Below are 14,610 nucleotides of genomic sequence, written 5' to 3' on the forward strand. Positions count from 1 at the left end.
TGCCACACTGTGTTGGTCCGAAGCGTCCCACTGATTTCAATGAGAGCAGGCCTTTGAACCCTCTCCAGTTCCTTAACTTATGGCATCCTTTCCAGCGAATTCCTCCAAACAAAGACTCTGTATAGCAAAATTTGTTCTATAATTGTGTTAAAAAAAGCCAAGAAGTATCTCACCGTATTTTGCCGATAGCGACCCTACAACCATTCAAGACGATTGTTGCCTTCCTAATCCTCTCCTCAAAATTGTGATTCCATGTTAACGCTCTGCCAAGGACAAGTCCCAGGTATTTAGCCCTGACAGAGCGCATCAACGGGGCACCTGCTATTGAGGGGATAAAGGCCAGAAAGCTTCTTCTACGGAGGGTTTATCGAGAGACCGCAATTTGCGGTTCATTTCACAAATAGATTCGGATAACCCTGCATTAGTTCCATCAGAGTGTCTAAAAACTGTTGTTGTCATTCTTTAGCAGAATTTGTTGGTGAGTGATGCTGAAGTAACTATCCATGCGCGGAATTAACTCCGGGTTTTCAAGTAATGTAATAAAGATAAGCGAGGGGGTACGGAAAGTAATTGATTTGTCATCCTACGCATTCTTCATATCTGGCTTTCAGTGACCTCTATTTAATTCCAAACATAAAGAGAATACTCTAGAGAAAAACCACGCCATATCCATAGAACACCGCCAAAACAAAAGGTAATATTGAAAAGTTTTTTTTTTTTAATATTGCAAAAATATCAGAAGGCCGCTAAAATACATTGCTCTGAAAGGAGACTATAGCGAAGAACAAAAATTATGTTGCAACAAATCTAAAGAAAAGCACTTAAAAATATTAATATAGAAATTTTGTCTCTTCTGATTTTACATTGGTATCATAGCTTAAAAAAATTGCTTCAGTTTAATTACCTACTAAGCAATTTATTTTCCCACTATTTCTTTACAGGTTTCGATGGGGGTCTACGGCAATGGTTCCTAATGGAAATATTCGATCAGCATAGTGGGCAGTTGCAAGCCAATATCTCTTCCAAATATCCAGTATTGAGCGTAACTGGCCTAGATTCTGGTCGGTTGTTCCGTATTTTCGTTTATGCAGTAAATTTACGTGGACGCAGCGAGGCGGTTCAGGTCGAAGGTTACACGTTGAAGGCGGCAGAGAAGCAAACAGGTAAGAAAAGTGGCAAAACAAGGAGCAGATGTGTGAATTTGCTAAAAATTTGTGCATACGAATAAAATTTAAATGTTAATAAAAAACCGGACCGTACTTTATATATAGGTACTCGCAAACATATTAGTAAATTTTCATTTGGGCAAGTACTTGCGAGGGTATAATAAATATTATATATTTTTGGTTTTGAAACCCCTGACGGGTAACCTCTATAGATGGATTTTAGATAGATTGTGGATAAGAAAATACTTTGTAATAATAGGTGTACAAGTTGATTGGATTCATCAGCAGTTATGAACCGGAGTCTAGGCAAATGCCAGTTCGGTGGATGAAAAGAGGATAAAGGCCACCAACTAAATTCAAGGTGGAAAAGTCGGTGTCTAAGTTTAGGACTATAATTTTCTGCCATAGTAAGGGAATTTTATTAATTAATGACAAAAAGTGCCCAATACTACGCTAATTTACTTACTGGGCAACTCATGTCAGGCAGTCGTACAAAGAGACGTTGGCAAGTTGGCAAGCGGAGTGCTGTACCTGGAAGTCAAAGTTCCCATACCCATCGTTCGGGCTGCGTAGGAATCTTTAGAAGCTATGGCATTCATGAAAATTTACTACCCATCCAACAGTTCGAAATTGGTTACCATTGACTTTTTCCTTTTGTTTCAAATCAAAGTGTGCGGACGGCAGTCAAATGAAGGCAACCGTAGAAAACTAATATTTTTTTTCAGTGGCATACAGGCAATGTATTGCTGAGAATCGCAATTAAGCCAGTATTTATAATTCTGGTGACAAAAACGAAGTTGCAAAATATCGTCTTATTTCTAAGCTCACAAATATTGCTCCAGTAGGTATTGTAAAAAAATGGTACATTCCTCCATTGCAACATGATTTCGTAGCAGGGAATTCAATTTAGCAGGGTGTTGAAATTGAGATTTTTTCAAATTGTTGTAGCTGGCTGTTCGTTGACGGTTATCAAGTAGATATACATGCGAGTATAAGGTGGAGCAAAATTAATCATGCCATAATTTTTGCAATGGTGTCGTACGTCAATCATATTGGACACTTTCGAACAAGACCGCTGCAGTATACGGACAGACAACCAATGGCGCACTATATTCCCCAAGAGTGTGGAATAATTGTGCCGATTTCTTTGAGCAATAATCGGTCAGTAGTTTTGGCGCAGCATGAATATCAACGTCGGTTCCCTAATCATATCACACCAACTTGGTAAGCACTCCGGCGCATAGCTGGTCGTCTTAAGCATTCTGGAACCACGCGAGACCATGCAGGGCGTGACCGTCACAACTCCGAGCTTCGGCCGAGAATATCGCGGCTGTGACTGCTAAAGTCGCTGAGAACGAAGAAACAACAAGCAGACGACGGGCAACACAATTGCACATCACCAGATGGATCCTACAGCGATGTGTAGAGAAAGACTTACTCATATCATATTTTCGTACAAAGTGCATCACTTATTGCCTGCTAAACATAATATAAGTCGCGTGTGAAGTATGCACTGTTAAGCCATCCTTAATCTCAACAACGAAGAGAACGATTTTGTGTCGAAAATATTCGTGAGCGATCAGGCGCATTTCCACTTAAGCGGCTATGTCCACAAGCAAAATCCTTACTCTTAAGGTACAGAAAATCCAAATGTGATGCACAAAGAGCCATTATATCCACTCACAGCCATTGTATGGTGCGGGGTTCACCCGAGAGGAGTGGTTGGGCCATGTTTCTTTGGTTATTGGCGAAAGCTACAGTGCCATCATAAATGATTTCTTACTACCGTAATTAGATGAGTGGGGCTTCGTGAATATATAATTTCAGTGAAAAGGCGCAACCACACACACAGCACCAACCACAATGTATATTTTGAAGGAACCGTTTCCTGGTCGCGTAATTTTCCGTTCTGGCGATTTGGCATAGCCGGCAAGATCAATCGAGCATCGACCATCCCAGACCTTTTTCCTTGGAGCTACTGGAAGTCGCAGGTTTATGCTAACCAGCCGAAGACAACCGACAGGAATGCGAACACTTATCACCGGAAATCTTATGAAAAGTTATGAAAAATGAAAAACAGGCACAAATATGTATCTACATTTGCGGCAGCCAATTGACGCATGTCATATTTTCCACTTAACAGAAAAAATTGTAAAAGTCCATGTAAAGATTTACACCACTGAAAACCATATATTTTTTGTATTTAGTAAAAGCATCATTCAAAAACCAAATTGGATGATTAAGATTGTGATGAAGAAACTGGGAGCCAGGATACCTACAGTGGAACTAAGCTCGAGCGCGATGGACTACAACTTAAAAGAAGTCTTTCGAAGTGACGAACTCAGAGAAGGCAGTGAGTGCCAAATAAACGTGACATTCACCAGCCACCAATATTCACCAGTGAGGAACTCCAGTCAGCTACGAGCAAGCTCAAAAACAAAAAAACATCAGGACCGGATGGAGTACCCATAGAAGTCCTCAAGACCCCCAAGCAGAGCGCAAAAATGTGTCCACAAGTCTTACTAGACATGTGCAACGCCTGTCTAAGAGAAGGAATTTTTCCAGAAATCGGGAAAAAGCAGGTGCTCGTGCTAATAAGCAAGGGGGAAAGGCAACCCGAACCTCCCATCAGCATATCGGCCATTATGCAAGTTAGCGCATTGCACACTTGCAAAGCTAAAACAGAGATTTGATGATTCCCTTGAATCACTCCCACGCTACTGGCCGTTGGTAATTAGATCGCACAGCTTACTCCACAAATCTTACAGCGGTCAAGCTGATCATCAATTTACGTACGTGACTTTTGGCAGCTTGAGGAATGCAGCTGAGAATACATACAAACAAAGCTGCCGGCGCAACTACACCAACACAAACTCAATAGCTACACCGCAAGTAGGGATTTAGGGTAGATTGTAAGATTATAGTTTTTAGTTGAGATTGGAGTTTAATAAAGAACGGTTGAAAGTAGAAAAGTGGAGTTTTAATAAAGAACGGCAGAAGGCAGAAAAGTGGCGCCCAACTAGCAGGACAACCCAACTAGCAGGACAACCCAACTAGCAGGACAACCCAACTAGCAGGACAGGACAACTGAACCCAACTAGCAGAAATGATTGCAATACGTGAAATAATAATACTGTAAGTAATTGTTCGGTTTTGATCCAGTGCAATTAAAGAAAAATTATATAAAGTTTTTTGTAAAGCGAAATACCTTCGGCTCCTTCTTACCTTTTTTTTTAAAAAAAAAAAAGCAAAACAAAATTGATCCAGTGCAATTAAAGAAAAGTTATATAAAGTTTTTGTAAAGCGAAATACCTTCGGCTCTTTCTTACCTTTTTTTTAAAAAAAAAAAAGCAAAACAAAATTAACATGAGTGTAACTAGGGAGCAGGTAATAGAAATTTTAAGACAACAAAATGACCAAAACAAAAGAGAATGGAATGTCCAGTTAGATGAAGTAATGAAAACTCTTCGGCGCTTAGAGCCGCCATCCGCGGAGAGTTACATTCCCGTGGAAATAAATCCAACTGTGGTCGGGGGCAACACAAATATGGATTTAATAAAATCTATACAAGAATTTAAGGGGGATACTGCTTCTTATCCGGCCTGGCGTTCCGCAGCAGAATTCGCCATTGGCTACTACAAAGAGGGTTCAGAGCAATATTATGTTGTCATGGGGATATTTAGAAACAAGATAGTAGGCCCCGCAAATGCAACGCTCGCTTCCTTCTCAACTGTTTTAAATTTTAAAGCGATAATAGCTAGATTGGACAAAGCATACGCGGACAAAAGACCGCTACATGTTTTGGAAACAGAGCTCAGCGTTCTGAGGCAGGGAAGTTTGTCAATCTGCCAATATTATGATACGGTAGACAAGCAATTAACACTCATAACAAATAAAAATATAATGACTCATTCAAACAATACGCAGCTTGCCGCCGCGCTCAATGATAGAGCTAGAGAAAACGCATTAAGAGTTTTTATTTCTGGCCTAAAGCGGCCGTTATGCGACATTCTATTTTCTGCCAATCCTAAAGATTTGCCTTCTGCACTGGCTACTGCCCAGGAGTTAGCGAACAACCGCATGCGTTATGATTTCGCCAGAACATTTGCGGTTAACAACGTAGCAACTACCACTAGCCCAAAATACCACAATAACTATCCTGGCAATCCCCAAATGCTCAAGGACACCCCTACTCCAATGGATGTAGACCGCGGATCCTCCGCATTCCGACGTACAAAACAGTCCAACCAGAGTTATAGAAAGGGAAATGCCGTGGGAGGGCACCCCAAAAGGTGTGGTAATCAATACGTGAATAAACGGGAGCACAGAAGGGGAGATTCAGTAAATTCACGGAAGCCGAAAGTGCAACGGACCAACCATTTGGAGACAACCCCAGAGGCGGATCCACAAAAGAAAATTACTGTGGACCGTGACAGTGATTCGGATGTCGAGATCGCTTCCAATTTCGCGATGGAAGACGAGGTTAATTTTTTAGTATAAGGTCGCTCCTACCTTACATTACCAAGAAGGCGTCGGAGGGGCAGGAGCTTAGGTTACTGATTGATACAGGAACTTCAAAAAACTATATCAAAAATTTGAGCTTCCTAAAGGGAATTATCCCTGTGGAGAGACAGTTTACGGTCAAAACTATAAACGGATGTAATCTCATAGAAAAAAAATGTAAGGTTTTCGTTTTGGGGAAAGTCTCAACTTTCTTCATTCTTCCTAATATAAAGGGCTTCGATGGTATAGTGGGATACGATTTCCTTAAGGAGATAGAATCTAAAATTGATACGACATCCGGATACTTATATTACGAGGGTGGTAAGGAAAAATTAAATAACGTCAAATGTGAGCAAGTTAACTCCATATATTTGGACAAGGACTCGGTCCCAGCTCTTGTGAAAAACGAGTTTGACTCTATGATTAAAAAGAATTTTAAGGCCTTTGCCGAACCTAACCGCGCTTTGCCATTTAATACTAAGGTCAAAGCTAAAATTCGTACCACTTCCTCGGAACCAATTTACACCCGATCTTATCCATACCCGGTTTCGGCGGCAGGATTCATTAATAAGGAAATAGAAATACTGTTGAAAGAAGGAATTATCCGAAAATCTAATTCGGCGTATAACTCTCCGGTCCATGTAGTGAATAAAAAAGGCCTGGATGAATATGGTAAACAAAAGCTCCGCATGGTAATCGACTTTCGAAAATTAAACGAAAAAACGATTGCGGATAAATATCCTATACCAGATATTTCTACCATATTGGCAAACCTGGGCAGTTCCAGATTTTTTACTACTTTAGATCTAAAGTCTGGATTCCACCAGATAATCCTTGAGGAGAAGGACCGCGAAAAAACAGCCTTCAGCATTAACAATGGCAAATACGAATTTAATAGATTGCCATTCGGGTTAAAAAATGCGCCCAGTATCTTTCAACGGGCTATTGATGACGTCTTGAGAAACGACATTGGCCAAAGTTGCCAAGTTTATATGGATGATATAATCATCTTTTCAAGGGACGAAAAGTCTCATATTCAACATGTCGATAAGGTACTGGGGAAGTTGGAAAGGGCCGGTATGCGAGTTTCAGCAGAAAAGACTAAATTCTTTAAAGATAAGGTTGAGTTTCTTGGCTTTATTGTCTCTCGAAGGGGGATAAAAACATGTCCAAATAAGGTCAAGGACATAATCGACTATAGGAAGCCGGAAACACTTCGAGCATTACGCTCTTTCTTGGGTCTGTCAGGTTACTATAGAAGGTTTATAAGGGATTATGCGTCTATCGTCAAACCATTAACAAAGTATCTTCGGGGGGAGAATGGCCATGTGTCATCCCACAAGTCCAAACACACTAAAATAGTCCTTGATGACGAGGCCATTCAAGCATTTAAAAGGGTAAAAAGCATTTTGGCATCGGAAGATGTTTTGCTGTTTTATCCGGATTATGACAAAACATTCGAACTAACAACAGACGCTTCATCTAGCGCTTTAGGCGCGGTCCTCTCCCAGAATGGTCGGCCCATTACAATGATTTCAAGAACATTATCAAAAACAGAGGAGAATTATGCAACCAACGAGCGTGAGCTCTTGGCTATAGTGTGGGCCCTTAAAAACCTTCGACATTACTTATACGGTATTAAAGACATCGTAATATTCACAGACCACCAGCCTTTAACTTTCGCTATTTCGAACAAAAATCCTAATACAAAAATGAAGCGATGGCGTGCGTTCATAGAAGAATTTTCGCCTAAATTTGTTTATAAACCCGGCAGAGACAACGTCGTAGCAGACGCTCTGTCCCGTCAGTTTTTGAATAATATGACTGATACAGATGCTACAGCACATAGCGAGTCATCGCTCTCAAACACAATTAAAACTATCCAGTATCCAGTAAACCAATTCAAAAGACCATTCATTTTGACGAAGGGGGATCATTATCACCAAAGTACAAAAATAATTTTTCAGAAAAAAATTCGTTATACTATAAATTACGACACAATAGTAAATTTGTTGCATAATCTTAAGAAACTCGTAAACCCTAGCGTTACAAACGCTCTTTGTTGCGATCTTCCGACACTATCAGAGATCCAGGGACCTCTTGTCGAAGCATTCCCGGGGGTTAAATTTATTCATACAGAAAAATTTGTAATCGATCTAACGAATCCGAACGATCAACAGGAAGCAATAGCAACGGAGCATGCCCGTGCCCATCGATCTCTGTCCGAGAATTTTAAGCAAATTCTATCAGAATACTACTTTCCCGACATGAGGAAAATGCTCAGGTCAGCTGTATCAAATTGCAAGATCTGTCTGGAAAATAAATACCAAAGAAAACCACCAAATCCGGAAATTGGGAAAACTCCAATCCCAGAGCACCCAGGAGAAATTCTCCACTTAGACATTTTAATTACTGGAAAGCAGCTATTCTTAACTGCTGTTGATAGGTTTTCAAAGTTTGCAATTGTTAAACCTGTTATTTCAAGATGTACCATTGATATAAAAGAAGCTTTATTAGAGGTATTAGGTATGTTCCAAAACACTAAAACAATTGTCACAGATAACGAAAGAGCGTTTACTTCAAATTTAATTAGAAACATGCTACGCGATCATTTCTCCATAGAACAGTTTTTCGTACCCACCTTACATAGCGAAAGCAACGGACAGGTCGAAAAGTTTCATTCAACCCTTTTGGAAATAGCCAGATGCGTGAAGGCACAGCAGCAGATAAGCGAGGTTAAAGATCTGATTTTGCTTGCTGCTTACAAGTACAACAGAACAATTCACTCGGTTGTAGATTCGAAACCAATCGAAATTTTGCAGAACTGCCCAGCGGAGAAATTTGGGGAAATTAGAGATAAATTAATAAGAGCCCAGAATTTAGTATTGAATAGATTGAATGAGAAAAGAATAACCAAAACATATCAGCCTGGTGAAAGGGTGTTTCTTCGACGAAATAAGCGATTGGGAAATAAATTTGAGAAGGTGTTCGTGGAAAAAATAGTAGAAAGAGATTTAGGTACAACAGTACAGATAGAAGGCAGGAAAATTCATAAAAGTAATTTACGATAAAATCAATTTCAGATTGCCGCTTGCCCTAGTCTTCGTCACTAGAGCCAATTTAATTGACTACACCTCCTCACAAGTTATCACCATCCCTCGGGGAAATGTGGCTATTTATAATGAATTCATTTACCTCGTGCACGCCACCAACCTAACAGATTATCGCCAGATAGCTTACGAAAGCCGATGGTTCACATCAAAATCAAAAAATCAGGTAGTGAACGAAAATATTTTGAAACAACAAGGTGAGGAAATACTACACATAATTCGCACTTTGGAAATACCTAAGAGAATTGCAAGGTCAATAGATTTTCTGGGGTCCGCCCTGAAATTTATAGCCGGTACCCCGGACCACGAAGATTTTGAACTGCTCTTGACAAAGGAAAGCATGCTAATAGAAAACAACAATAGGCAGATTAGAATTAACTCCGATTTACAAAATAGAATTAACGAAATTACCAACCTAATCAATACACTTCGCGGAAATCAAACGGATTGCATATTAAAAGACGAGGAAACATTGCTCTGTGAAAATTTGGTAAGAAGAAATAACCATATAATCAGCCAACTAAACAGACTAGCACTCTCCATTGTGTTGGCAAAAAGTAATATCATAAATCCACTTATTTTGGATGACGAAGAGATGGATCAAGCGTTCAATTCCGAACAATTACCCTTTAGTTTAAGTAATTTACTTTTAGTATCTAAGGTAAAAATTTTGCAAAGTTCTGATGTTATTTACTATATTCTTAAGGTTCCTAAGGTTACAAATTTCTGTCGATTCCTAAAAATCTATCCTGTAGTCCATAATAATAGTATCGTAAAGCTAGAGACCACGCTTGCGGCAAAATGTAGCGATACGTTTCAACCACTCGAGAACTGCAACGACACTTTGGTAGCTAAAGTGTGCAAACCGGCTCACTCAGATTGCTTGGGTCAGATGCTAAATAATAACACAGCTAATTGTTCATCAGAATCGGCATATCACATACCATCAGTTCAAAAAATAGAAGAGGGCATCATTATTCTTAACAACGTGCAACCAACGACAATATTTGATCAACGAAAATTGGAAATAAGGGGAACGTATCTGCTTCTTTTTCGTGACTCTATCACCATAAATGATACAACTTACGTGGCAAAAAGAGAACCGACTTATATCCAACCACATCCTCCAAAAACCGTATCCATTAATTACTTGGAACACCATACGAGTTTGTCCCTACCATATTTGCACCAAATTTATATCGACAACATCTCTCGCATTCACGAATTGAAGGAGGGTATATCTGTTCATCGTAATTTGTTCTGGACAATTTTTTCTTTTCCTCCATTATTATTGATCGCAATAGCAATTTTTTTCATCCACCGCAGAAACAAATTAGCAAGTAATAAAGTAAAAACTCAGAGGGCAGTAGAGGAAATTTTGGCACGAGTCGAGGACGGCTCGTCTTAAGAGGGGGAGAAGTTAGCGCATTGCACACTTGCAAAGCTAAAACAGAGATTTGATGATTCCCTTGAATCACTCCCACGCTACTGGCCGTTGGTAATTAGATCGCACAGCTTACTCCACAAATCTTACAGCGGTCAAGCTGATCATCAATTTACGTACGTGACTTTTGGCAGCTTGAGGAATGCAGCTGAGAATACATACAAACAAAGCTGCCGGCGCAACTACACCAACACAAACTCAATAGCTACACCGCAAGTAGGGATTTAGGGTAGATTGTAAGATTATAGTTTTTAGTTGAGATTGGAGTTTAATAAAGAACGGTTGAAAGTAGAAAAGTGGAGTTTTAATAAAGAACGGCAAAAGGCAGAAAAGTTGCATGTTCGACACAGCTCCTTGAAAGATTGATCAAGCCTCGACTGGTCGCAGACATAGATAACGCCGGAGGACTATCAGCAAGACAGTACGGGTGTAGACGCAGAAAGTCTACAATAGGGGCAATCGAAACTGCCATAAATAACGTAGGAGCAGCGCAACAGGACAGTATTCAATTCAGAAGCATAGTCTTCCTTGCCACCTTAGATGCAAGGAAGGCTTTCAATAGCGTAAGATGGCATCCCTACTCAGTAGACTAATGGCAAACATAGGAGGAAAGGGGAAATAATGATGGTTACCAGGCTTTCCATTCTTTATACGAAGCTGAACTGTAGGCAAATGCGCTATAGGTAAATTACCGATTCAATTACTCTTATCATAGGTACAATGAACGAGAGCCCTGAGAGTTGTGTCCGCCTACCGCCGAGTGCAGAGCCAGCGGTTCAAGTAAGAAGCGGTTCAATACCGATAAACTTACTAGTTTCTGAAAGAAAAAAGTTATGGGCTTTAAAGTGGGAAAGTGGGAATTGAAGAAAGAGTTAGCAAACCTGCAGCGTGCGAAATAAAAGATACAACGCTAAGACCAAGACCGCTGGATTTACGAAACACGCAACAAAACGATGGCTGGGCTAATAAAAGACGTCGCTACATGCACGAACTTCGTTTAAGTCAATTTGTATACAACCCAAGTGCTTTCGAGGTACGGGTGTTTCCAGAAATACCTATTCAAAATAAGAAAAAGTGGACACCACTTTTCCAAGTCATGCGCTGGGAAGAAGAACGTCGAACGCTGGAGAATGCAGTCGGTCACATAGCCACTGAAAATGTAATCAACAAATGCTAAGCACGATGAAACGTGGGAGATCATCAGTAGTTTCGCGGAAAATATACTTCGGATGAAAATGGGAGACCTGAACGCAAATACATAGGCATAGATAGACCTTTGTAATGAGGAAGATGGAACGTCACTCTGAAGTAATGGGAAAACGGTTGCAGGTTAACCGACAGGGAATTTTTTAGTCACCGGACATACCATTGCTGCGATATCAGCTTCGAAGATGCATTAGGCATTTTAAATCATCTAATCCAAAAATAGAACAAAAGTGTCAACCTCATTACTGAATAAGTTCGGTAAATTTGCTTTTCCCTAAATATTTGCATCTTGGATTGTCCTGCCTTTAAAGCCGAGTCACTTATGTTGTCGTTGAAAATATAAGTTGGTTTTCATACATTGTTAACTCTTGGATTCCTCAAGGAAGTATTTCCTGGTCATTGTTGCTTCGTGATTTTCGTAAATGTTAGCAGCCCTTTTAAGTCCTTTGGTTACTTTCTTTAGCTAATTTAAAAATAATGAAATTTTTTTTTTGAATTTACATGACATTCATGCGCTTCAAAATGCGCTTACTAATTTGTTTGATTGGTGTTGCACAAGCAGGTTATCAATCAACATAAATAAGGGTATATTCAGAAATGCATTATAATGCGCTATATACGTTTGCAGTAGGAGCATAGCGTTCAAACACGCAAATATGGCAGCACTGCAAATGCAATGCGTTCTTAAATGCCATTTCTGCATAAAAAGTCGGCAATATTTGCAGGAAAAATTTTAAGACTGCAATTTAACGATGTCTGATGAAAAGTAAGTATAATAGTAATTTTTTCAGCGTTTTATGAAAAAATATATTGAAAACACGATAGTTAAACTAAATTTCATTACACGATGAAGTCTTGGCTGTAAAAGAGAAAAACTCGCTTTGGAGAAAGACAGAATAAAAGCGCTTCTGGACTTAAAATCAATTTTCTTATTATATCGAATGAAGCTGTGAAAAGTACTTTTTTAAATTGAATTAATGTATCGTTATGTATGAAGTTTATTTTGTTTTATTGAACTAAATAAAATTAAAAGTACATTAAAAAACTTCAATACTGTGTTGATTACAAAAAAAAGGTAGTTTATGAGAAAAAAAGTGTTGTTAGATAACTTCTTCTGTCGATCCCATTTGTATCTTCCTCGGAGGACCATGTTGGAGAATCCTGAGGTGTCTCCAACTCACTGGAGGCTTCTATGTTGCCTTGTTGCTCTATTGCCATTTCAGCGGTACGGTCTGAAGGATTACCTTTCGTTAAAATCAAATTGTGTAAAATAGCAAAAGTTAGTATCACATCTGATATACTTTCAAGGCTTGAAATATCTATATGATTTAATATCTTGAACTTTTTTTTTGAATGTTCCAAACGCTTGCTCTATAAATACGCGTGTTGAAGACAGACGTGTGTTGAATCTCTTTTCTTCCCTGGTGCGATGTCCATTGACTCTGTAAGAAACCATCAGAGATTTTGAAGAGGGTATGCAGAGTCACCCAATATTATTGCACTTGGTGCTAGCTGTTATTGTCCGGATGTTATGCCATTAAATATTGAGCTACTTCTCCAGACATTAGCATCGTGGCAGCTTCCTGGAGAGCCCACATCCAAAAAAACGGAATCGGCTATCACATATGGCCTATGAGGTATTGATTTAGAATCTTTGAGAGTAATAAATTCGGAGTATTTACCTGCATTTGAACGGAATATTTCCCTTTCTGGTCGTAGTAGCTGATAGCATCTTCACTAGGCGTAAATATATTAAAGTGGGTTCTATCTAAGCAACCAATTACAGAGGGAAACTGGTTTTATCTGCTGTTCTCGAACTCAGTCATAATTGTTTGTTGCTCTTCAACAGCTGGCCATTTTATTTCGCTTTTCAATTTACATATTGCTTTAATTGTTTTGTGGAAAAGATGATGCGCAGCCCCCTTAGCAATGACAAAGCGATCCGTAAGCTGCCAGAAAGCGGCCCTGCTATTACATAACTTCCATTAAGTAATGTACCACTGTGGGCAAAAAGTAAGGTGAATTCGGTTGTAAAATGAAAAATCTTTATTTATTCTTGTAAATCAATTTCATCCCCTTCAAAATAATCCCCTCTCTATGAAATACACTTATGCCAACGATTTTTCCAATCCCCGAAACATGCCAAATAGTCCATTTCCGGTATAGCCATTAGCACCTTCTTCGATTCAGCTTTTATCTCCTCAATCGACTCGAAACGCGTTCCCTGGAGTGGTCTCTTGAGTTTTGGGAATAGCCAGAAGTCACACGGAGCCAAATCAGGCGAATACGGTGGTTGCGGAACGATATGCCTGGGATTTTTGGCGAAATGGTCACGAAGAACGAGTGCAGTGTGAGACGGTGCATTATCGTGATGCAAAAATCAAAAGTTGTTGGCCCATAATTCTGGTCTTTTTAGACGAATTGCTTCACGTAAATGACGCACAACGCTCAAATAATATTCCTTATTAACAGTTTGGCCAGGTGGAAGGAATTCATAGCGCACCCCACCACGAAAATCGAAAAAAACTGTCATCATGACTTTTATTTTTGAACGACTTTGACGTGCTCTTTTCGGTCTGGCCTCGTCTTTAGCACGATATTCGCTTGATTGGTCGGTTGTTTCAGGATCGTAAGCATAAATCCCAGTCTCATCTCCCGTAATGATGCATTTGAGCTTGTCCTGATAGTCTGAAAGCATTGTTTCACACACATCAACGCGACGACTTTTTTCCAAGAAATTGAGAGTTTTCGGTACCAAACGAGATTTGACTTTTCGTAGGCCCAAATGGTCTTTCCAAATGGTTTTCACAGATCCTTCTTATGATATTCCGATCATATCAGTAAAGTCTTTAACAGTCAACTGACGATTTTTGAGCACTAACTCCTTCACTTTATTGACGTGTTGGTCATCTGTTGACGTCGATGGTCGTCCGGAGTGCTCCAAGTCATCAACACGTTCCCGACCCTCTTTGAAATCTTTGTACCACTTAGAAACATTTTTCTGCGACATGGTCGAATCACCAAATGCCTTCTGCAACTTGCTAAACGTTTCCGCAGCCGAAATTTCATTCCGCAAACAAAATTTGATGGCCCTTCTCTGCTCAATCAAATCAGACATTGTAAAAATCGAAAAATGCACTCTTGGTCGTTTGGTAAGCCCAAGCGTAAATATATTACTGAT

The 14,610-nt window shown here is 39.6% G+C and overlaps 1 protein-coding gene across 1 annotated transcript in view; it reads left to right on the top strand.

Moving 5' to 3' along the window:
- LOC129250842 (hemicentin-1) overlaps positions 1 to 14,610 on the top strand; it is a 336,677-nt gene that overhangs the window by 307,675 nt on the left and 14,392 nt on the right. The window contains exon 13 of the mRNA XM_054890469.1: positions 942 to 1,163. Coding sequence (XP_054746444.1) covers positions 942 to 1,163 — 222 coding nt within the window. The remainder of the gene's footprint in view (positions 1 to 941; positions 1,164 to 14,610) is intronic.

This window comes from Anastrepha obliqua, chromosome 1, assembly GCF_027943255.1.
Source record: "Anastrepha obliqua isolate idAnaObli1 chromosome 1, idAnaObli1_1.0, whole genome shotgun sequence".
NCBI classification, from domain to species: domain Eukaryota; kingdom Metazoa; phylum Arthropoda; class Insecta; order Diptera; family Tephritidae; genus Anastrepha; species Anastrepha obliqua.